At 36.9% G+C, this 26,293-nt stretch overlaps 1 protein-coding gene across 8 annotated transcripts in view; it reads left to right on the top strand.

The window, feature by feature from the left end:
* Positions 1-26,293, top strand: part of KHDRBS2 (KH RNA binding domain containing, signal transduction associated 2) — a 584,438-nt gene that overhangs the window by 315,301 nt on the left and 242,844 nt on the right. For all 8 annotated transcript variants that reach the window (XM_055136315.1, XM_055136314.1, XM_055136313.1 and 5 more), the window contains one exon: positions 22,180-22,307. In XM_055136315.1, the coding sequence (XP_054992290.1) occupies positions 22,180-22,307 (128 nt within the window). The remainder of the gene's footprint in view (positions 1-22,179; positions 22,308-26,293) is intronic.

The raw sequence follows: 26,293 nt of genomic DNA, 5'->3' as shown, positions 1-26,293 counted from the left end.
TGTTTGTTTGTTTCTTGGGTCACACTCAGTGATGCTCAGGGGTTACTTCTGCCTCTGCACTCAGGAATCACTCCTGGCGGTGCTTGGGGGACCATACGGGATGCTGGGAGTCAAACCTGGGTTGGCTGAGTGAGTGCAAGGCAAATGCCCTACCCTCTGCACTTATGCTCCAGCCCCTTTTTACTGATACTTTTACTGACATTTTAGTTTTCCTTTAATTGAGTGACTTTCACAATTTTAATTTCATTATTTTTCACTCTTAATCTGTATTTTCTGCAAAATATTGAAAAGTAGTTTTATTTCATCCGTCTTCCATAGACTTTTATTTTATACAATGATATTATGAACAGTAATTGCTCTGGCTGACACCTATTCAAGATTGGATATTTCTCAGTGGTAGGAATAATTTTAGATGTGAATGTTGATCAGATCAAATTTACTATAGAAACAAGGAGTTCTAAACTGATACATGACTATGAGCCTTCCTGAATTTCTCAAATCATGATGTTTATCTATAATACATTCTAACTTTTCTTTGGTACATTTTCACTTGATACCTTAACCATTTAAGGGCATGCAGACAAAAAAATCTTTTTCTTATTTTATATATGACATAGTTTTTCCACTTTGAAGAACTATAGAATTAAATGTGTCATTATCAATTTGATAAGTCAGAGTTTTCTTTGTAGCTAAAATTCCTGAAAGAAATAAGATGAATGTAAAAGATATGCGTTATCACTTAAAATAGTATAAGGAGAATATAAATCTCCATTGGAAAATAATAGCTGTCATTCATAACATGATCACCAGTTGCTAAGAAACCATCTTAAACAAGTTACTTCTGTGTATTTTTATCCTCCCATTAATCATTTTATTGTTTTTATCATTTTCATTTATAGATTACAAAATTTACAGCAGGCTTAGCTTTTTCTATGGAGCCAGAGAAATCATAAGTTTGAGGAATGGAGCAATTGCACAGTGGGTAGGGCGCTTTCCTTGTACTTGGCCAACCTGGGTTCAGTTCCTCCTTCCCTCTTGGAGAGCCCAGCAAGCTACCGAGAGTATCCTGCCCGTAGGGCAGAGCTTGGCAAGCTACCCATGGTGTATTCAATATGCCAAAAACAGTAACAACAGGTCGCACAATGGAGACATTACTGGTGCCCGCTCCAGCAAATCGATGAACAATGGGACGACCGTGCTACAGTGCTACCTGAAGCTGATTCAGATGTTGAGACAACACAGTAATTTATAATTGCTCTAAGATATCATATTCCATGAGAAATTGATATAAATACAAATATAGATAATTCTCTTTTTTTTTGAGGGGGGGGTGGTTGTCACACTCAGTGATGTTCAGGGCATACTCCTGGCTCCACACTCAGGAAATACTCCTGCTAGTATTTCCTGGCAGTGACCGAGGGACCATATGGGATGCCAAAGATTAAATCCAGGTTAGCCATGTGCAAGGCAAACACCCTACCGGCTGTACTATAGCTCCAGCCCCAAACCCCCCCCCCCTATATTTTTAATGCTCAGTATTAAAACAAATTTTCTAAAAAATTGACACAGTGCCTAATCTTACAAAATTAAACAAATGCTACTACAGCACTACTATGGTTTTACCCTTTTTGTTATTGTCGTTTTTTTGTTTTGGTTTGGTTTTGGAACCACACCTGGCAGTGTTCAGGCCATATTCCTGGCTATGTATCCAGGGATCACTCCTGGCAAGCTTGGGAGAACATAGTAATACCAAGGATTGAACCTGGGTCAGCTCCTTGCAAGGCAAGAACTCTACCTGCTTCCTGTATTATTGCTCTAGCCTCATGATTTTATCATTTTTAAGGTTCCAGGGTCATACCGTTTTTAAAAAGTAGATACTGGTTTTTATTCCAATAAAAAATGCATAAATATAGGTCTTCTCATGATACTTTCAGAATTGTTAAGGGGGAGTAAACTTACTAAAGTGATATTTTAGTAATTCCTGTGTCCGTCTGTCTCAGATACCAAGTAGTAAGACCCATCCTCCACTCGTCCCTGCCTGTGGGCAATACAGATGTGGACACAAACTCCCACGGAGACTGAAGATTCTTTTTTAATTTCTTACATAGACCAAAGGTTCTAAAACTATGAAGAGGTGTGATGGTTTTGCGGTTATTCTTAAATCGCATGAAGCATGACAAGAAACAATTTAAAAAGAGGAAACCAGTCAAAAGGTTGCCTATCGAGACGATGACGAAGGAAATTTCAGGTCGGAGTTGGGTCTTTACACTAAAAGTTTTGCGAATGGCAGTATATGAAAGAGCAAGGGGAAACATGCCTTATGAGCTAAATGGTTTCCCTGAATGATGTTAACATAGGAGTTTTCTACACACATTCTAAAGTTATGTTGACAGAGATTATACAATTGATTGGGCAATTGCCTTCCATGCAGCTGGCCTTTGTTTGATCTTTCACCCTGTATTGTCCCCTGAGCCTACAGGAGTGATCCCTGAGCACAGATCCAGGAATAAGCCCTAAGTACAACAGGGTGTGACTGTGAAGTTAGATCTCATCAAGCTTTCTGCAGTCAGTTTTCAATTACTAACAAATGACTCTGCTGTGATTTACTAGTCCACTTAGTTTCAATGTGAACTACTAATCCCATTACTCTATCTTACCGACACTTCTGGTGTTCTTGGTAAACCTTTTCCAAATTCTTTAAACTGTATTTTGTAGCTTTAAAATTATTTTCAGTTATATGTCTTCTTTAATTCTAGTCTGATGTAATATCTACTTTCTATTTACTTGAGCCCTGCCTTTCTCATTTGAGAGATATGGACATAATTCAGACATGTGCTAGATAAACACTTATGTATAGAGATACATATGTGTGAGAATAGTATAATTTATGTTGTATTATAATTTCTAAAATTAGAATCAGGTTTTATTTAATATCATGTAGAGATAATAAATATCTAACATTTATCATTTAATATTTAATATCATGTAGAGATAATAAAATAGTTAAATTAATTCTATAACTTAATAGAAATTATTGAAGTGTTATTAATATATTTATAATTTATAAATCATTTATAAATTATAATTTATAAATTATTTAGTAGAGTAGAGAAAGGCTTCTAAAATCTCAGGGCTTGGACAAATGGAGATATTACTGAGACCTCTCGAAAAATTTGACGATCAACGGGATGATGATCATGATGATGATCATGATGATGATGATGATGATGATATAAACAAGATTCAAGTAATTGCTCATAATTTGTCTCTCTAGACCATAATAGTAAGTCTGACAACTCCATTTGTCTATTAATTTTCTTGCCTCCTATCAATTTATTAGGAAAACCCCTACCATACACAAGCTTTATGTGCCTGTCAAAGATATATGTATTAGCAACAATAGCAAAAATATTTGTATAGTAAGAAAGTCAGTGTGTCATACTTTGATTGCCTTTTCCACTTTAAAAAGACACAATGATTCCAAAGGATGGCTGTCTTACAGCCCTGTCCCATATGGTTAGAGTAAGGGAATTGAGGCTCTGATTTGAAATTTATATATTTTTGAGTTCAGCATGCTAAATTTCAGAGCAGGTCTAGACTGACAGAATCTCAGAACAAGAGGGAAATTAAAAAGGAATAATTTAACAAGGATAAAGATGAGAAATGTAAAGCATTTCAGATATTTTCTAGTACTAAATCCCCTGCTTGTCACTCGCCTCACATTTATCATTTAACCTCTGAGTCTGTAAATGGGGGTAATAATCCTTCAACCCTTCATCATTCACCCAGGTGCCATAAAGATGAATTTAGTCTGTTCACGATGTATTTAGGGCTCCTTAGAGATCGGCGGTGCATATGGAGGAATTTTCAACAGCCTCCTACCTCTGATGGTGAGAAAAAAAATCTTATCCATTCTTCTGGTTTTTTTTTTTTAATCTTGGTATAGATAGTTTAGACGTGATGAAAATGTTTTTATTTCCTAGCCTTGTAGCCCTGCCATGTCGTTGTTCATCGATTTGCTCAAGTAAGCACCAGTCCATCTCCATTGTGAGACTTGTTACTGTTTTTGGTGTAATGAATACGCCACAGGTAGCTTGCCAGGCTCTGTCGTGCGGGTGGGGTACTCTTGGTAGCTTGACGAGCTGTCCAAGAAGGACAGAGGAATCAAACCCAGGTCAGCTGTGTGCATATGCTATCAAAATCAAAAACTTATTTTATAAAAGACAAGCTTTATATTTAGAACAGTTTTAGCTTCAGGCCAAAATTGTGAAGTAGGTTTTCCATATAATTCTCACACACCATTGCATTATCTGTGCTTGTCTTTTGGGTTTGTATGTTTTGGAACATACCCGTCAGTTGTCAGAGTGTACTTCAAAAACCACATGTAGGAAAGTAACATGAGTCTGTGAAACTCATCAGAAACTCATCTACCACAGCTTTTCCCCTATCCACATTGCAAACCATTAGATAGATGATAGATAGATGGTGGATAGATATAAAGCCAGAGTGTGGTATCTTCTCAGAAGTCTGAATGGATCTAAGACATATCCACTAATGTCAAAGATAGGACTCTATTTTTGCACAAAGCCAACAAAGGTTCAATCTAAAGCACTTTATTTTGCCCTCTGAGTATGATCAGAATCCTGAGTCCTAAGTACAGAGCCAGGAATAATCCTTGAGCACAGAGGATGTATCTCCCTAACAACCAAAAAAGGGAGTGTCCATTAAACCTTTTAATCACTAAATAAATACATTGAAATCTCTAATCAGATTATTCAGAATAGTTCCCTTGCCCTATAAATCCTCTTTGCTCCCTGGAGAAGTACTGGTCCTTTTACTATCTCCATGTACTGGCCTCATGTGAATGTCAAATATTTGGAATCATATAATACATAGTTCTTTTTTGATCCACTTCCTTCACTCAGCAATACATAGTTAAGTTATAGTCTTTTCTTTTCATGGATTGATTGCTCATTTGTTCTATAAGCTACATAGTACTCTCTTGTCTGACTATACCACCAATTATTTATTCATTCACCTTCTAAAGGACAACTTGAGTGCTTTTAAAGTTTGATAATTATGAATAAGGCTGCTGTAAACATCCATGTGCCAGTTTTTGTGACACATTTTAATCTCTTTGAGTAAATATAAAGAGATCGATTGCTAGATTATATGCTAAGAATATAGTTAGTTTTGTAAGAAACTCCAGAACTCGACTCAAGTGCCTGTCATAGTTTTCATTCCTGCTCATAATAAATGAGAGATTTGTTAATGCACACCCTAGCTATAATTTGGTGCTGCTATTGTTTTGAATATTTTTGTGCTGGTTGAAAAATTGCACTTCATGTGTTTTCATTTGCAGTTACCTACTGCCATGAAGGTTTAGTAACTTTTCTTTTATTTGGCAATAATTAATGGCAATATGCATCACGTATTTGGTGAAGTATCTGTTCAGATCCTGTCATCCTTTTGAATTTTTTGTAATGAGTTCAAAAATTAATAATTTTCTATTCTAACAATTTATTGTATGCTTGATATTGCATTCCTTTATCAGACATACCTTTAGAAATATTTTTCAAGACTTTGTCTTTTAGTTCTCTGAAAATCATGATTGGCTTTTTAGGTTATTCCCCAGTATTTTCCAAGCAGAGCCAGGAATAACTCCTGTGCATGGCAAGGTGTGACTCCCCAAAAAATAGAAAAAAAGAAAAAGAAAGGACTTGAAAATAATTCTAAAATTCATTGCATATGGAAATATTCTAAAGATGCTTTCAACAGAACTGAGATATAAAGTTCATGTAGCGACCCCAAACTCTAGTTATGCTTAACTAATTTAGGGAAAGAGCAAGAGTATTTGGTGAAAGTAGAAATCCTCTGACTTCATGTGCACACTTTCATTCATATAAACATTAACAACAAGGGTGCGGTGCTGCCAGCAGGTCAACTTGTACCCCTGGGGTGAGTGCATCAGGCTCCCTGACCCCCCAAAATGCCACTGTTCCCAACAAATCAAGACAGTTTCCCAAGAAATTAAATGGCTAAAAGTTAGGTATGTGAGAGCCTCTGGCTCAGCTGTCCAAGCTCATGTATTGGTCTTGCTTCAGAGACCCATAAATAAATCTTGAAAGGGATCAAAAGCCATAGTTAATCTTGGACTGTGCAAGGCTGAACAGACCAGGCGTTCTTGGGCCCAGGAAGGCTCCCCGGCCCACCTCCCTGTACTTCTGGAAGCCTTGAAAGTCAGATCTACACCCCAAAGCTGCCACCTAGATAAAAATGTACTCCAGCTTCACCATCCCAGTGCAAATACTACAAACAAAGATGATCTCTTGGTGCTTGTATTGCAAAACATAATACACAAAAGGAAAAGTAGAGAGGAAGAAGTGCCTGGTGGGTGGGGTGTTGGATCATTGTATGACTGAAACCCAATCATGAACAGCTTTGTAATGGTCTGTCTTATGAATATGCAACAGAAAAAATTAGAAAAATATTAGCAAGTTAATATTCTATAGATGTATAAACCAACAAAATTTTGCAAATATTGTTTTAGTTCTTCAAGACTATATAAAATGCACTCAAATTGGTTTAAAGACTCAAAATGATTAATTTGAAAACATTAGGGTAAACTAAGTTTATAAGTGTATTATAGAAACTTAACCTTTCTGGAAGAATATCTTTATTAGAAAAACTAAATTTAGGTTTATATTTATTTAAGTCAGCTGAGGGTCAAAAGAAAAGGAAACTGATATATTTTGTTTTTATAGAGCTCTGGAAGCAATATCACTAACCGTACCGAAGAGCCAATGAATGGCTTTCTTGGGTTTGCTAAATGCCTGAATAAAGTTAAGGTGTTTAATGATCACAAAAGCCTTTAATGATCTCACTTGTATATAACAGTACTTCAGTTGCCTTTGATACTCTATACTAGCATTAAAATTACTATCAAAAAGAAAATAATAAAAGAAAAATCTCCATTAAAAATATTCTCTTTATCCTCAAGTTTTATTTACACGATTTTTAAATCTTTTTATTTTTTTTCTCTCTGTGACCTTGTAACAAAAACTTACATAAAACAAGATGACTCACAAAGTGTCATTTGAGTTTTTTATTTTTTTCTTAAGATTTAATGGTAAAATCAAGCATGCAACAAAATTTGCGTATGCATGTGAAAATATAACCCTTTGTATTTCAGTTCTACTAATGGAAAGTGAAAAATCAGTATAGTGTTCTTCTTTCCATGTCCATAACAATATTTTTATACTTATTTATTTATTTATTTATTTATTTATTTATTTATTTTGTGGCGCATCCTGTGTCTGGCTCAGCACTCAAGAATTACTCCTGGCGATGCTGGGGTTTTGGGGGGGACCATATGGGATACTGGGAATCAAACCAGGTCGGCTGTGTGCAAGGCAAACACCCTACCCACTGTGCGATTGCTACAGCCCCTGTAGTACTATTTTTAATGAAGATTCTTTTGGGAAAATGTTGAGGATTATTTAGTTGTATCATTGCCACTGCCTTTCATTTTTCCAGATAAGAGAAGTTAAAAATTACTTATCTAAAGGGACAAAAATTATTAAGCGAAAACTTGAATTATACCTATCCCAACATTTATTGCTTCATGTATAGACCTCGGTAAGAATCATATACAGTAATTATTGTTTTCATACAGTAGCTAAATGTCATCCTTTCAGCTCCAATCCTGCATTCACATTCTGAGAGATCTTTCCAAAGAGACATCATCTCTGGTAACACCAGTCTGGGACTACTTCAGTCCCCCAACCTGTTTTCCATCCACACTGAATCTACTGACCACTTTAGACATAGTGTTAGAAGAATAATGTAAAATTTATTCCCAACTCTATTGCTTTTTTATGACTTTATATCTCAGTACTTGGAATTCTTCCTTTCTTTTTACCACTCAAAAGAGAAATCCCATATCTCTCTTTTTACTCCCTGGATTTCTTTTTGTAAAGGTACTTGTTTTCCATTCTGTGATTAGCAGACTTTTTTTCATTTCTTTTCAACTTTCTTTTTCTTAATGGATCCCCATAAGGTGCAGTTACAGACTTACGAACTTTTGTGATTATGTTTCAGTCATACAATGCTCAGCACCCATCCCTCCACCAGTCCCAGTTCTCCACCACCAATTATCCCAGTGCACCCCACCACTTGCTTCTGTGGAAGGGCATACCCCTTTGCTCTATCTCTCATTTTGGGTGTTGTGCTTTGCTCCACAGCTTGGAAGCCGGCCTCACATGCTTTGGGAAAAGGCAGCTCAGATAGATAGGGACGGCCAAGTAAAGGGTTCTTGGAGGGCCCACTCAGGATGGGGGATGCATTCTAAAAATAGACTATAGACTTTATTTCATTTTTTATGTTTTTTTTCTTAGTAGAGTGTTTTTTTTTTGGGGGGGTCACATCTGGTGATGCACAGGGGTTACTCCTGGCTCATACACTCAGGAATTACTCATGTACTCCTGGCCGTGCTCAGGGGACCTTATGGGATGCTGGAATCAAACCCGGGTTGGCCGCATACAAGGCAAATGCCTTACCCGCTGTGCTATCACTCCAGCCCCAGAGTTCTTAAATATTTATATATCTCCCTAAAAAGATGGTACTATGTTAAGTGACACACAGTATCTCTATAAAAAGTTCATTGAGAGAAGATTCATTTGCCTAGTATTAATGTTCTTTTCTCTCTTGGGAGCAGCATAACCAGAAGTGTACGAGGATTACTCCCAGCACGTTGCTCAGGGACTGTCCTGGCAGTGTCAGGGTATCAGGTAGTTCTGGTAAAAAGATCCAACTCAGGCATCTTCCTGTGTCACTACCTAATAGCCCTTTGAGCTATCTGAAATACAAGCAGGAAACTCATATCCATTTTCTTTCCTGCCTCAATGTTTGCGCTTTAGTCATTTCAATCAAAATCTAGGAGTTAGTTTTTTTTTTTTTTTTTTTTTTTTTTGCTTTTTGGGTCACACCCAGCTATGCACAGGGGTTACTCCTGGCTCTGCACTCAGAAATTACTCCTGGTGATGCTCAGGGGACCATATGGGATGCTGGGAATCGAATCAGGATCGGCTGCATGCAAGACAAACACCCTACCCGCTGTGCTGTTGCTCCAGCCTCAGGAGTTAGTTTTGAAGTAACTTTTTTTATGCCATTATTAATAGCTCCTTATCTAATCTTTCAGCATTCTCCAACTCTCTACCACTTCTTCCACTAGTCACAACCAGTTAACTCACAGCTTTTCCTCTGCCCTTTCCATAATAGCAAATGAGTAGTTACAGTAGCTACTACAGTTTTCCCATTTCTGCTCTAGTTCTGGTCAAGTTCACTTTCTTCATTGCATTGGGAATATTTCTTTTATGTATAAAACTGGTTACTTCACTATCCAGTCCAATGATTCTTAGGTCTGTTATGTTTAAAGAACAAAGGAATCATGGTGATCTTCCCGGTTTACTAGTCTGATCTAACATCACTGTCTCTTTTGCTTACTAAATTTTTTTTTTTCCCTTAGCACTGCCTGGAGTAATTTCTTTTCTTTTTTTTTTTTTAAATCTAACACTGCCAGTACTTTATTTTTTTTTATTCTTTTATTAATTCACCATGTGCAAAGTTACAAAGCTTTCAGGTTAAAGTCTCAGTTATACAATGCTCAAACACCCATCCCTTCACCAGTGCACATATTCCACCACCAAGAATCACGATATACCTCCCCCCTTCCCCCCGCCTCCCCAGCCCCCCACCCCAGATGTGTAACTGGTAAATTTCACTTTACTTTCACTTTACTTTGATTACATTCAATATTTAAACAAAAAAATTCACTATTATTGATTTGGAGTTTCTCCCCCCAAAGTCGATCTGATGAAAAGAAAGCATTTGGTAATTTGTTTTCCATTGCTGAGAATGAAGAGATATGAGGTCAGGAGGCCGCACTAGCAGCAGCATAGTTTTGGATTTCTGTATTTTAGTATTTTAGTAACTAAGTCCAGAGAAATGTCTGCCAGGAATCGCAACATTGTAAGCTTGTACCTCTCAGCTACTTTATATTCCACATATGAGTGCGATCTTTCTATGTCTGTCTCTTTCTTTCTGACTTTCTTGCTTACTAAATTTTTGACGTATATGCCCTTGTGTTCTCTAAGTTCCTTAAAGATGCTCTGCTCCTTCCTGAGCTGCTGCCTTTGTATCCAGTTACCTTAAAAGCTAGTAATCCAGATCCTCACAGGGCAGGTCCCTGTGTATCCAGGGCTCAGTTCATATTGTATCTGTAGATATATCACATTTGTCTTCCCATGTAAAAGCTGACTTCTGCAGTTCCTCAGTCATTTTTCTAGTCTCTGTTTTTGTCATCACATATTGCTACATGAAAAGAGCTTGCTAATTATTTTATGAACTTCCTCCCCATCACCTATTGGATTTTGCTTATATTTTGGCTCTTTTGTTTGCTGTATTCATTCCCTGGGACAACTGTATAAATAGGTAATCATATTTATAACACTTAATATATTTATTTCATGGCAGTACATTTCATCACAGAGGGAAGAATAAGAAGGTTCTCAAGTGTTCTCTTTGGATCTCTTGGAATACTGCCTATTATGCTTGCATAATGTTTGGTGAAAACCATGTTTCAATCCCCAGGGATTTGTGGAATAAGTCTCTGCTGGAACCCCAGACCTTTACAACAAATATCAATCACATCTGATTCCAAAGTAGGAATCATCATAGTATCCAGATCTTATTTTTGCTTCATGTAACAGGAAATAAATGACCTCCACCTTCTAGTATTTATCATTTTTTCTCATTAGTATGAGTAGGTATACATGCATAACTATTCACAGACCATGAAAACAAAGTTGAGTCTGAAAGCTTTTCCAAATACCTTTGTAGTACAATTAAGTAGATGATGTCTCTCCAACAGAATTTGCAAATTAAATCTTAAAAAATAATGTAGAAGAAAATTGATTTAAGATTGATATAAAAATGCTAAGTTTTGACACTACTATACTATTTCTCCCATATATTTCATGAAAGATTTTGACAAGTTTTAGCACCTTGGTTGGAATTCTGAACCATCTAAGGAATCTGATACTGGATTACGGTTCCAAGAAAGCAGACGTCACCTTCACTTTTTGGGAAATATTTGTAGAGAGAGATCTGAGTGGGCCTAAAAGGAACTAAAAGGTAGGTAAACATGTACCTAAATCCCACAGCACTGGGACTGGAGCGATAGCACAGTAGGTAGAGTGCTTGCCTTGCATGTGGCCTACCCGGATACGATTCCCGGCATCCTATATGGTTCCCCAAGCATCACCAGGAGTAATTCCTGAGGCAAGAGCCAGGAGTAACCCCTCTACATCACCCAGTGTGACCCAAAAAGAATTTTTTTTTCTTAAATCCTACAGTCCTTTGGTTTTAAGGATTTATCTGGTAGTAACCAGATAAATAACATAATAAATAACAAGGGCCTGTTATATTCAGAAAGGGATATACTCTGACTCCTTGCCATGTATATTTGTTGTGTAAATAGGGTAGACTGGATCACGTGTTCTTGAGGAGAACCATGTAGCTGAGCTGTTGGATTTGGGAATTAGAGCAAAGGCTTAGAGCAGACATGCCCTGCCCTTTTCAGAGAAGTCCTATACTTCTCGCCACGGGCTGACAAGAGCAAAGAATCCATGTTTTCCTCCACTGTTTGTCACTAATAGAAGGATTTCAATATAAGAAGACACTTTGAATATGGAACTAGTTTGCCCCACAGATAGATAAGTTCAATTTGCAGTCAGTTCTAGGTCCTTCAAAAGATGAGTCAGGCAGAAAAAAAAAAAAGAGCACAGAAAGGGATATGATTTTTCTAGAAAGACAAAAATAGGATGGAAAGAGCTTCTCTCCTCCCTTTCTCCTCTCTGCTCTCTGGACTTCAAAAATTTACCATGAGTGAGTGGCTGAGTAAGTTGTTTCTTATTAAAAGATAGCCTGAGGAATAGTCTTAGCATTTTAATTTGGAAGCAAACAAACTTTAAGCATATTTATGTCAGGAGCCATATGCCTTGTTCTTTTTTCTTTTTAAAAGTGTTTTCCCCCCTAAACAGAAAAGAAGAGTTCAGAATTTGGAGGGATGTGGTGGGTTAATTCACACCAGGAGCTGCATGTCACTAATCTTAGCTGAAAGTTTGGTGTAACCCCTGGAGGTGTTAAAGGGACCATATGATACTTTTGTTTCTGTTTATCCAGGCCTCTCCAAAACTAACCTGTGTTCAATCAGTTAAATTATTTCCCCAGCCCTCAGAATTTTGTGTTTGGGTAGGGGCTTACTCCTGTCTCAGGGAACCATATGGGGTGTCAAAGATCAAGCTTGGGTTGGCAGTGTGCAAGGCAAGTATCCTAAATACTGGATTACAACTCTGCCCTCAGAGTTAGAAGTAGCCACTGCTAAATGTAAAAATAAAAAATTAGAAGGTCCTCTTTATTACCACATGGATGATGTCGTGCTTGTAATTTTAATGCAATGACACAGATTCTTAACTTTATATATATATTAATATGCATGCATATAAATATGCATACACATACATCTTGTCTATAATTGAGGCATAATTATTTACAATATCATTTATATACTTTATCCATTTAACTAAGATATAGTATACAATATTACTATTTTAGACACAATAGTGTCAATGCTCTCCATGAATCACTTTGCCACCATGTCTACTGCCCTTATCTGTCATTCCTCCTCACCCTGCTAAATGATTCATTTTTTGGAGTTTGCTTTATATTCAGACTGGACAGATAGCATAGCAGGTAGGGCATTTGCCTTGCATATGGCCGACCCAGGTATGATTCCTCCGTCCCTCTCGGAGACCCCAGCAAGCTACCGAGAGTATCCTGCCCGCATGGCAGAGCCTGGCAAGCTACCCATGGCATATTCGATATGCCAAAAACAGTAACAACGAGTCTCACAATGGAGAGGTTACTGGTGCCCGCTCGAGCAAATCCATGAACAACTGGATGATAGTGCTACAGACCATGATTTATATTCATTTATTTTATAATAATCATCAAGGCACCATGATTTATATAATTATTCATAGTTGAGTTTCAAGAGTACAGTATTCCAACACCAATTCCACCACCAACTCACTCCTTGGCTAGCACATATTAAAGTTTGATTATTTTTATTTTTTTTTTAGATTTTTTATTTATTTTTTACTAATGAATCACCGTGAGGTACTGTTACATACTTACTTACAAACGTTCGTGTTCGAATTTCAGTCATACAGTGATTGACCACCTGTCCCTCCACCAGTGCCCATTCTCGATACCCAATGATCCCAGTATCCCTTCCACCGCCCCACCCCCAAACCCCTCCCCATCCTGCCTCTGTGGCAGGGCATTCCCTTTTGTTCTCTCTCTCCTTTTGGGTATCGTGGTTTGCAATAGAGTTATTGAGTGGCCATCATCCATTGCTGTTTAGATGTCAGGTTTTCAGTATTGTCTCTCTCTACTTCATATACATATGTATATATAAACATATATATAATACAGATACACATGCACATATACATGTGTGTATCTGTGTATATGTGTATATATACATAGAAAAAATTACTTTTAAAACAAATTTTTTTATTTTAGTATACAGTGATTCATGGGATATTAAGAAAATTGATTATTTCCTAGATTTTGAAATGTTGCTTGCTATCACAAATATAGGTAGTTTAGTGATTTATATGCATTTAAGCTTTATTGGTTTATGGACTTTTCCTCTCCTGTGGCCTCAATACTTGCATCAGTATTTAAGCATTTAATTTCTGCTCATGCATACTAATATATTTATGTATGCATTATATATTATTCTATCATACATAAATATATCTATTTAAGATGCTTTATTTTAGTTAAACTCCTTTAAACCCTTAAAAAATGGACTGGTTAGGGCCAGAACGATAGTAGAGTGTATTGGGAAAAGGCTCTTCCTTGCATGCATCTAACTCAGGTTCTAGCCTCAGGACCACATGTGGTCTTTAAGTACAACTGTGAGAGATCTTTGAGCACAGAGCCAAGAGTAAGCCCTGAGCACAGAGCCAAGAGTAAGACGAGCACATCTGGGTTACTCACAACCTCTCACAATTTTGACTGGTTACATACAGTATCTATTGAGTATATCAGTATTCCTCATACAGAGTAAGGTCTGTAATTTCAAGATCGTTAGTAAAAATCACCTACATATTCCGGTATTCCCTCATTTTGGGTGAATGGGGAAGAAAGTTGGCAGCTCAAATTTCAGAGGCAATTGTGGCCCAGTGATTCTCAACCAGTCAGACAGGTGATTCAGTATAAGGGCCTGAAGATCTAGTACTGCTGATTTTCTATAGTTGGGCTATAACCTGGCTACCCCAACAGTGCTGGGAGACCCCCACACCCACATCTGAATGTGTTTGGGTACCTTCAGGGCTACATCAGATAGTGCTTGCAGGCCATGTAGTGTAGAAGTTCAAACTGGCATCAGCCATATGCAAGGAAATGTGACATAACCCCTGTGTTATCTCTTTGTGACTTTTTCATATATTTTGTTTCTTAAATATAGCCTTATCATGATTATTTCTTTATAGGGTAGAGTTCACTTCCAGCTATGCTCAAGGGTCCAGGCAGTGCCAGAAATAAAAACCAGGACTTCTACATATAAAATATACGCTCTTGACTTTAAAATATTTACTAATGTCAGTGTTGTGTTGTTGTTGTTCTTTACTTGCTTCGATTTTCCACTGGTTACTGTGATTTAACAATTTTTAGATAGTTGTTTCAGGAAGACCGTACTTCAGCATTACACCTACCACCTGTGTGCCAGTGTCCCTCCACCAGCATGTCTAAGCCTCCTTCTATGCCCTCCCCCTGAAGAATCTGTGCCCTGTGCATTAGAGTTACATGCATGTTATTGTCCATGTTATCATCTAATGTTTATAAAGATTACTTTTTATTTTTTATCCAAGGCACCATTAACAGTACCGTTAATGAGAGGAGTAGAGATGCACAATGTTCCCATCCTCCACTGGTGTCCTCTTTTTCTCCTCCATTATTTCAGCACCCCTAAGTTCCACTCCCTGCCAAAGAAAATTTGATTTAGTTTTGTACTTACGAATCCAGATAATATAAAATGTCAAACTATTAAGGTTCTTTTCAACTTAAAATGTATATATAGCTCCCATATCACATATAGTATGTTGCCAAGAAAATGTGCTGGAGAGAATATATTCTTTTTAAATCTACTGAAAAAAAGGAAACTGGTGTTTTTAGAATAACAGTTTAACTCTGCCATTTAATATTATCTGTCATTTGCTATTATCTAAATGTGTGTCACACTTTATCTAACAGGAGGTCATATATCACATATGAGCACTTTATTTATACATCAAATTGCCTGACTCCAAAAATTGATGTTAGTAGTCAATATTTTACTAATGTAAAACATGATAGAAAATAACTTTACAATAATCCAATGAAACACCAACATAATATCTATATAATTTTTCTCTTTTCTGATACTGTACTATGAAATATGACCTTCATAAGTGAGAAAAAATATTCATGATGAACCAAAGAGATATATTGTAGTAGGTAGGTCGTTTGCCTTGCATGCAGCCTACCCTGTTTTTATCTTCAGCATCACTCACATATGTTCTTTGGAGCCCCATCAGGAATGATCTGTGAGGACAGATCCAGGAATAATCCCTGAGAATCACAGTGTGTGCCCACCCAAAAAAATAATAATATATTTTGAGTAGCAGAAAATGCCATATACAATAGTATCTCAATAAATAAGTTATATATTTTACTTTGTAATACTCAAACACTTGTGATAAGATTTCAATGCCTTTATATAGACCTTACATGAAATTATATACCAGATTTTTTTAACACCAGGTTCATAGTAAATATTAACTCTTGCTTGACCACATTTTATAAATCTTTTTTGTTCCCAAACATAGATGATTAAAATTCACCTTCATTTAAAAGTTGTTATTTGACAGCCTGTGATGGTTTGTGAAGAAATATTCAATATATCACTAGTTTTTTTAGCCTCCTATCATTTCCTATTCAGGTACAGATTAGATTCTGGCATAAAGTCTATTCATTCATGCTCTTTCTTATTTATGTGACTGTGTGCTACTTTAACTGTTCAGAGGACCTGGGAACATCTCAATTCTCTTATTATGGCTCGGATTGTAATCTGAATTTCATCCTCTCCTGATGTTGTAGGACAGTTTTGGCACTGGAAGAGCAAAATACCTTAACATGCTACTAGTGGCTATCATCACAATTTTAAATTTACCACCCCGGTGCCCATTGGAAGCTCAGAGGTGAATTTGGCAGGCAGAAGATCTCTCCCTATGCCCCCACGTAGCTTACCTACACCTGCCATTACCTGGCATGTATATGCGAATGAAATAATCTTTCCAATTTGTATTTGGGCAAAGTGCCATTAGAACAGATGGACAGGAGTGCATATAAGTTGGAAATTATGCATATACATTAAGTACACAGGCTATGAACATGAGTCCTATCTAGGAACATCCAAACATCTGTCTGCTCTAAGCATCAGTGTATGCTGTTTACGCCATATGCTGCCACGGTAGGAGGGCATTGTCAAAGATGCAAAGAAGAACTCATGAATTTCATGGAATTGCTTCATAGAACAGAGTTGCCTCACCACAGACACCTTGTTTTTAAAAATATTTAAATTTTGCATACAAATTACATATGCATGTTAAGTTGTATTTTTTGTTTATTGTAAATATCATAAAGCTGTATTTTCTATTCTTGTTTATCCTGATTTTATCATAACCTTATGGTTCTTCTTTCTGTGTAAAATTTTTCAAGTGCTAGGGTGATTATTTGACTATTTCTCAAGGAGAATAGAACAGTTTTATTTTGGGACTACACCATGTGGTGTTCAGGGCTTACTCCTGGCTCTGTGCTCAGGGATCATTCCTGGAGAGGTTATAATTGAATTCCACATTAGTAAATGGAACGGAAGTATTGTAAATGCCAGAAAATTATTGCCACTCATTCAAACAAAAACTGTTTTGGGACCACAAAATGTTTGAACTCCAATATTCAATTGAAGTGCTTTTTTATTATTAAGTAATATTTACAAGGTATACTCACATTGTTTGGTTTACTCATTACTTTAACATTTTATATATAAAATTATTGCAATATGTGCTAAAGTTGGATAATATGTTCTAACTTCAGCTGAAATGAAGTGCTAGATTTCAAAGATTAATTTAGAGCTATTTAAGTGCTTACTGGACATGAACACAATAATTTAAAATAATAAACTCTGGTACAAAGAAAATGATACTTATGCAATAAAATAGTACAAGAATCTAGTTATTCTACAGATAATATTTAGAGATTCAACTAAACTCAGATTTTGATGGTTCATAAAATTTTTCTGTTATATACGGATGTTTCATTTCGATTAAAAGGATTCATCATTTAACATTTAATCATCTTATACTGCAATTGATATCATGATTATTTTTATGACATACATTTGAAACAAAAGGATCATTATAGATACCCTGCCAGTACATTAATTTATCATGGTTTTGTGCAGTCTCCATATTTTAGTTATCAGAAATATCTGAAAATCACAGACATTCACTCTCAAACATACTTGAATTTCTTAGATAACCCAAATGGTTTTGTTTTTATGTCTGCTAATATAACATAAACTTGCAGCTGGTGAATCAAGGAGTGATTTTCACTTTTAAGTTTTGTTATTTAAGGAATATATTTTGGAAATTTGTAATTTACATGAAATTGATTTCTTAGACGGATCTGAAAAATTGAAAATTGTCTTAAAAGATTTACCATTCTTGGGACAAAGCGAGTACAGTGTGTAGGGTGGGCAGTTGGTATTGCATGAAGCTGACTCTGGTTCAATCTCCGTACCAATATGGTTCCCTGAGATCTTCCAGAAATGATCCCTGAACACAGTGGCACAAGTAAGTCCTGGGTACTGCCAGTTGTGTCCCCAACCCCTACCAAAATATATTAAAAAGAAAGTTTCACTATTGTACACGTCACAAACATCATTCCTTGGAGGAACTTAATGTATCAACATTTGGGCTAAAGATATAATACAGGGGTTAAGATACTTGCCGTGCATGTGGTTTTAATACCTCACATCACATATAGTACCACCTGTCACTTCCAGAAGTCATTCCTCAACAGAGTCAGAAATCCTTAAGCACTGTCAGGGATTTATACATAAATAAATATCAACATTCGGTGCTGAAGAGATAGTCATTGACTAAGGCACTTGCCTTGCATATGACAAATCCTATTTCAGTCCCCAGAAATGTGTATGGTCCTCCTAAGCAAGAGTAGCAGTGATCCTTGAGTATGGAATCAGACCTAGATCTTGAGCACTTATGGGTGTTGTCCACCCCCCAAAAGAATAATAAAATACAATGTCAGACAGGAGTTTGGGAAAGTTGATTGCCACCCTCTTAGGTACTTTTCAAAATTTCAACTTCAGTGAAGGTAAAAAGTGGAAATGGAAGAAATAGAAAACAAATTAGTATTAGAAATAACATCTGAAGATATTCTTCAATTTCTGAAAATTCATGGTTAAGTTAAGGGCTGGAGTAATAGCACAGTGGGTAGGGTGTTTGCCTTGCATGCAGCTGACCCAGGTTAGATTCCTTCACCCCATTCGGAGAGCCCAGCAAGCTACAGAGAGTATCCCGCCCTCACAGCAGAGCCTGGCAAGGTACCCATGGCGTATTCAATATGGCAAAAAACAGTAACTACAAGTCTCACAATGGAGACATTACTGGTCCCCGCTCAAGCAAATCTATGAGCAATGGGGTGACAGTTACAGTGACAGTGACATGGGTTAAATCTTTAATAGAGGAGGACTTGTTTCTTCTAAATGAACAAAAGGAAAAAAGTGTGTGTGTGTGTGTGTGTGTGTGTGTGTGATTTTTGCTGTTTGAGCTAAAATTTACTGCTGTCGAAGGACTGTAAAAGTTGTTAAAAATCCCAATATTCCTTAAGGTATGTAGGGAACCAAGGAATACTAGAGAACCCTCACACTTTAAGAAATAAGAAAGTGGATTTTTGTATAATATCCTAATATAAAGGTTAAGGGAAAATTAGAAACATTGGCAAGAAATATCTAAGGCACAATCAGAGGATTTCCGAGATTCAGAAAGTGCTTGATTTAGCACCTTGACCACATTCGGTTATCCTCTGGGAGGAGCTCTTAGTATTTTCTTGAGACCAAGTCCGGAAAAGAGCAATGGGGATTCTTTTGCATTCTTCTGTCCAAAACAACCCTGGGATATAGTTTGTTTCTTAAAACAAAGCTAAGTGATTATAAAGCAACAACATTTATAAGGCTTCCACTTGAAATTAATCTGTAGTTCCTTATCTTGGATACAGATTTGACTTTATATGGATAAAAATGATTTTTTTTTTTGCTTTTTGAGTCACACCCATTAATGCACAGGGGCTACTCCTGGCTCATGCACTCAGGAATTATTCCTGGCGGTGCTTGGGGGACCATATGGGATGTTGGGAATCAAACCTGGGTGAGCCACGTGCAAGGCAAATGACCTACCTGCTATGCTACTGCTCCAGCCCCCCACCCTGCCCCCGCCCCATGCCAAATGAACAGAACTCTGTATGCTAGCAAATGTCTATATAAAAGTTGTATTACAATCTGCAGTTGAATTGGTGAGAGCTGACTCAGAAGGAAGAACTTGTGTTTACTCCTGGCTTTCCTCTCTGGGACCACTATTGACAGATTCCATACGTGGTGCTCAAACTACGTGGCTGTTTGCAAAGCATACCCCTTCCCTGCTCTGATATCTCTATGGCTACAGAAGGAAGAACACAAAATGGACAATTCACTTTCATGATGTCAGAATATAATATTCTGTCATACCCTATAGGAATGCCTGAAGTCTCACTTCACTTGACCTCTGATATACTACAAAATTAGCTGGAGATTCTTCCCCAGGTGTCAAAAGGATTCCCAGTGATAAGATTTTCTTCTGATGGGGATGCACTTTCAAGTCCCTACATTTGTAACATGTTTTTATTTCCCTGTTTACTAAGGAAATTCGTAATTCCATTTGCACAGACATGTTGCTGGGACCTATTCAATGGTATGGATGCAAAGAGGCCTGAGCATACTGGGAATGATATAAACCATCTGATTTTTTTTTATATTTATCTTCCTATTTCATCCAACCTTCTAATCTCCCTGGTATTTTCTCCTAATTTTGAAGAGATAATAGATAAGACTACATTTTAAGAACACACTTTGATCATCTTGCATAAAATATTTATAGTGCAAGGTAAAACTTTGCAAAGTTTGCCTATGTCTGCAGTTCATTTATTTGTTTATCAGCCCTCCGTGTTTCTCAGTAAAAATCCATATCTGTTAACGTCTCATCAATATACCTAGATTCTGTGAGTTTTACTCAGATGAGAAAGCATCTATTGTGGGCTGGAGAGATAGGACAGCAGATAAGGCACTTGCTTTGCATGGAGCCAACCCTGGTTTGATCCTCAGCTCTTCTTCTGGTCCTCTGGAATGACCAGGAGTAAGTCCTGAGCACAGCTGGGCATGGCCATCCAAACCAAAAGATAAGGAAAAGGTAGCATATCTAAGTGTTCCCTTCATATTTGGGAAAGTTATAAAATTAAAATTTTGTTTTGATTCTGGCTAATTAGTTCACTCAAAACCAAAGATTCCTCACTTTCACTAATACTAATAAATAATATATATTTGATGTACATGTCAGATGTATTTTATGCTGCATTTTGTTGTTGGCTGAATTGCCAAATTAAGAGGTAGACTTTGAGGGCCAGAGTGATAGTATAATACCTAGGGCACTTGTCTTGTATATAGCAGACTAGGGCTTGATTCCCAGCATCTGATATTGTCCCAAAACTTTCCAGGAAGCAGTCCTGAGCTCAGAGTCAGGTAAGTGCTGAGCATAGCTGGGTATGGCCCAAAGCACCACAACCCCCTCCCAAAAAAATGGTAAAATTTAAATAATATATCATTAGTACAAAACAGCAATTTCCATTTTGTAGTTTTGTCAGCCAGCATGTTGTGTCCAATATCACTAAAATCTGGTGCTGAATAGGATAAATATAAAACTGACAAGTTGTAAAAAGAAAATAATGCTTTGGAGTCACTAGTCCTTTTTCTGGTATTCAAAGTAGTGTAGGGAACTGCATTGAAATGCTAATGGTTGAATACAGTTCTGCATCTTAGAGATGACCTGAATGGGTGAGTGTCCACATTCTTTGTTTAATATTAGTGTGATACATGTATACAGAGCTAGCTAGCATTGTTGGGTGAGATTGTGTACTCTGGTTATAAAGGGTTAAAAAAAGAAACAGAAAACTGACATGTTTTTTTGAGGGTAACTTTCTTCTCTTGTGACTCAAATTAGTTATTTGGTTCTATGGAAGTCAATGATATATTTGTATACCAATAAAGAATAGACATAGTCCCTTTGATTACTGTGAAACTGCCTTTTACTATGTCTGTGTCTTTCTAGCAATTTAATGCTTGAACATATTAGAAATGTTCTTATTTCTAAACATTGTCTGTCAGATTGGTTGTCTGTCAGATTGGTTGATTGTATGTGTACTTTTCCATTTGTCTGAAACTTCAATATTACCTGCCTTTATTGCAGTTTTGAGCATTTAGTAATGGACTTCAGATACTGTCCTTTCTGTTTATAATCAAAATCTATTTGAATATTATACAGTCATTCCTAATTTACAAATATGTACTCAGTAAAAAGTTGATTTTTCAGTAACAGTAATATTTTTTATCTATTCCATGGATTTATACTGTATCTCTTTCTTCTCTTTCTGGTTAACACATCTAGTCATGCACCAGAAAAATCTGTGGGTCCCTGGTTAGTACTTCCTTATTAAAAGAGGCAACTTCAGTTTTCCTATATTAAAAAATGGAACTGAAAATATATACCCTTTTTTACATCATTTTGTATTTTTCTACATAAAACTTCAGAAAATGAATGACATATTATCTCTCTTACTGTTTATTCTTCTTTAAGTACCTCATGCCTTCTTTGAATTCATTGGGTCATCTTTATTTTATTTTAGGACTACAATGATGAAATCCGCCAGGAACAACTACGTGAATTATCTTATTTAAATGGCTCAGAAGATTCTGGTCGTGGCAGAGGTATTAGAGGCAGAGGGATGAGAGTAGCACCCACAACTCCTTCAAGGTACATCTGTTCTTATTTTAAGTGATGATAATGCTTTACTATCTTCCCTCCTGTTGTATTGATAGCAGCCTATTCAATAAAAGAAATTTAATTTTAAAAAGAATAAACATTAGCCACCAGAGCCATGAACGTTTACATAGCACTTAATACCTTCAAAAATTAACTCAGCAAATTCTCCATGTGAAGAATAGGTGGAATTTATTAGTTTGAACAGAAAGATGAAAGGACTTTGCCCAAAGTCATACAGCAGACTGACTCCATGTGAAAAACTAAAGCATGCTGAGGGGTGTGTGCAATGGCTTTCGGTGCTCTGTAACCACTGTGTATGGGCTGGATCGGGACGGCCTTTGTCCAAGGACAGGCAAAGGAAGAATGAGGACCAAACTGGCTGGTGATTAGTTACCGTTTATTCAGTCTTCCATCTTTCCCATCTCTTGCACTTCTAGCTCCATCCTCTCTCTCAATCTACTGCCAAGAGGATTCTCTAGTCTCTCCCAGCTACTTGTCTCTCCCACCTTGCCTGCTGGGCTACACATAGCCAGGTAGCAAAATCAACATAAGAAAGCCCTTTCTCTAAACAATCAAGTAGAAACAGAGATAAACAAATCAGACTATATTAAACTAAAAAGCTTCTGCACCTCAGAAGACACAGTGATCAGAATACAAAGACAATCTACAGAATGGGAAAGGATATTCACCCAATACCCATCTGATAAAGGGTTGATATCAAGGGTATATAAAGCACTGGTTGAACTCTACAAGAAGAAAACATCCAACCCCATCAGAAAATGGGGCAAAGAAATGAACAGAAACTTTCCCAAGGAAGAGATACGAATGGCCAAAAGGCACATGAAAAAATGCTCTGCATCACTAATTATCAGGGAGATGCAAATCAAACCAACCATGAGATACCACCTCACACCACAGAGAATGGCACACATCCAAAAGAACAAAAGCAACCACTGTTGGAGAGGATGTGGGGAGAAAGGGACCCTCCTGCACTGCTGGTGGGAATGCCGAATGGTCCAGCCCCTTTGGAAAACAATATGGATGCTTCTCAAAAAATTAGAAATTGAGCTTCCATTTGATCCAGCAATACCACTTCTGGGAATATATCCTGGAGAAAGAAAAAAAGTATAGTCGAAATGACATCTGCACTTATATGTTCATCGTGGCACTGTTTACAATAGCCAGAATCTGGAAAAAACCTGAGTGCCCCAGAACAGACGACTGGTTAAAGAAACTTTGGTACGTCTACACAATGGAATACTATGCAGCTTTTAGAAAGGACGAAGTCATGACGTTTGCATATAAGTGGATTAACATGGAAAGTATCATGCTAAGTGAAATGAGCCAGAAAGAGAGGGACAGACATAGAAAGATTGCACTCATCTGTGGAATATAGAACAACAGAATACAAGACTAATACCTAAGAATGGTAGTATATTATACCAGGAGGTTGGCTCCATAGCTTGGAAGCTGGCCTCAAACACTGGGGGAAAGTCATACCAGACAGAGAGGGGAACACCAAGTAATACGTGATTGGAGATACTGCGCAGGAAGGGAGATGCATGCTGAAAGTAAACTAGAGACTGACAGGATGACCACTCAATACCCCTATTTCAAACCACAACACCCAAAAGGAAAGAGAGATATCAAATTGGAATGCCCTGCCACAGAGGCGGGGTGGGGTGGGGGGATGAGACTGGGGGGTGGGAGGGATACTGGGTTCATTGGTGGTGGTGAATGGACACTGGTGGAGGGATGGGCTCTTAAACATTGCATGAGGGAAAAACAAGAACAAAAATGTGTGAATCTGTAACTGTACCCTCACTGTGACTCACTAATTAAAAAATAAATTAAAAAAAAATTAAAAAAAAAGAAAGCCCTTCCTGAGGGGCCACCTGGTTAAAAGGGAACACAACCTCAAGGCATTGCAAAGCCCTTCCTAACTCTTAAGGTGTTTTTCTCTTTCCCTTAGTCCAAACACTCATTAACATCTTAATACTAGTTATCTAGTTATTTTTGTAAGGACATAGCAAGAGATACATTGAGGCTTATAAGGCTGCTCTCCTGGCAACATCTTGCCACAGACTCAGACTCAGCGCTCAGGCCAAATTAATCATTCCTAACCCTATCAGGGTCCAAATCTAGGTATCACTGTTTGGATCATGACAGCATTTGTCCAGGACCAATAATATAGTTAAGCATTAGGCACTTTGGCCAGGCCCATCTCGATGCCAGGGTAGCATACAACTCATCACTTGCCCTGGGTCCATCTCATCCCTCATCAGGACCCTGCTTTTGGGGGTGCTAGGAAGTAAGGGCAGCTGAGGCTTAGGTCTAGAGAATAGATGTCCAGGAGGAAAATACCATTAGAGTCAAATGACTCCCAGGTTACAAAAGCATGGCATTTGCTAAGTCTTCCTGTGTCCATACAAAACGACATGCAAAGGACTCAAGAAGAGAAAAACAACATGTACAAGTCAACAGAACATTAAGAAAGAAGCTACAAATAAACACAGAGGAATGGGAGCACTGTGACGGGAGTAACCCAATAAACCTAAACTACCTGAGGCTATGTTATCCTACAACTCCAGGATTCATGAATTGAACAACTGAGTTTCACTAGTTTGATTCTGTTCTGGGGTGAGGTTACACAGCAATGTAGTCATTTGTCTGTCTAATCTAAAATGATCTTGGAGGTAGTCTAGCAATATAGCTAGAGGATATATAGATACATAAATAGACAGAAATACAAACAATCTACTAAATGCTAGTCTAGAAATCCATAAGCAGATTTCTTGCATGACTGATACTAATGGTAATTAAAACTAAGTTAGATTTTGAGTTTGCAATGCCATTGATCATCAGAGAGGATTTAACTGGATGCTGTTTACATTGAAAAGAAGCTGGAATCTTTCTACATCAAAATCTGTCTGAATTTCCCAAGTTTTCAATGAAAAATTGGTTGGCTAAGAGGTAAAGTAAAAAATACTCATAGCCTTCACAACCAGATTGTGTAATTCATTCTCTTCACCCTGTTATAGATGGCCTTCAAATCTCTAAAGGACACAGATCATAATATAGTTTTGTATAATATATAAATCATTTTCAGAGATTCTAAGAAGGTTTGCTGACTCAATTTATTTCCTAGATTATGTTCCAAATAGTTTCAAGCACTGCTGTCAAAACATGTGTTTTTAATGTTGAAATAACCATCAAAAAAGTTTTGCGCTTACCAGAAAAAAAAGAAATGTAAAGTGTTTCTTAAATAAAATATCAAGGAAATAACAGGCTATTAAAGATAAATTGTGACAATTCTGGCAAATTACATTTGAGTAAAGGAAAAAGTTCTAAATATGTTTGCCAGCTTATTTTGATATTCTAATATGAAAAAGTAGAGCTCTTTCTAATGCTATTTAAAACTATATTTATTGCTAAAAATTAATGACACAACATTTTATAGACATCCATTTATATGAAATCAGCATTTTATAAAACTCATATATACCTAACCTTATAAGAATAAGAAATGCATGATTGAAAGCAATTTTAAATTGATTAAATCATATGACTTAAATCATAAAATTTCACTTTGGTACTTTAAAAAGTGCTGATTTCATAAAGTACGTAAGTATGTGGTTTTGATACTACAAGGGAAGTATGCATGGAAAAAAGTGGTTTATCTTATGTAAATAAGAATGCTTATTAAGTTATTTTTATATGTAATTAGAAATTAGAGTAAATGAAAGGGAGCTAGAGATAGAGATAGATACAGAGAAAACTGATGGGTCAAGGCAGGGCAGTCAGTGTGCATTTTCCAAAATAGAAATGATTACCATTTGGAGTACAGAGATATGTGACTAGATTATGGATTAGAGTTTGTGAGAATTATATCCAATTCGATGTTAGGGTAGCTTTCTGATGTCTATCCTAGTTAGAGATTAATGATATCATCAACTAAAATTAAGTGAAAGGCCAAG

Source organism: Sorex araneus, chromosome 4 (assembly GCF_027595985.1).
Source record: "Sorex araneus isolate mSorAra2 chromosome 4, mSorAra2.pri, whole genome shotgun sequence".
Classification (NCBI taxonomy): domain Eukaryota; kingdom Metazoa; phylum Chordata; class Mammalia; order Eulipotyphla; family Soricidae; genus Sorex; species Sorex araneus.
Note: the sequence above shows the minus strand (reverse complement) of the source record. Positions and strands in the feature narration are given on the sequence as shown.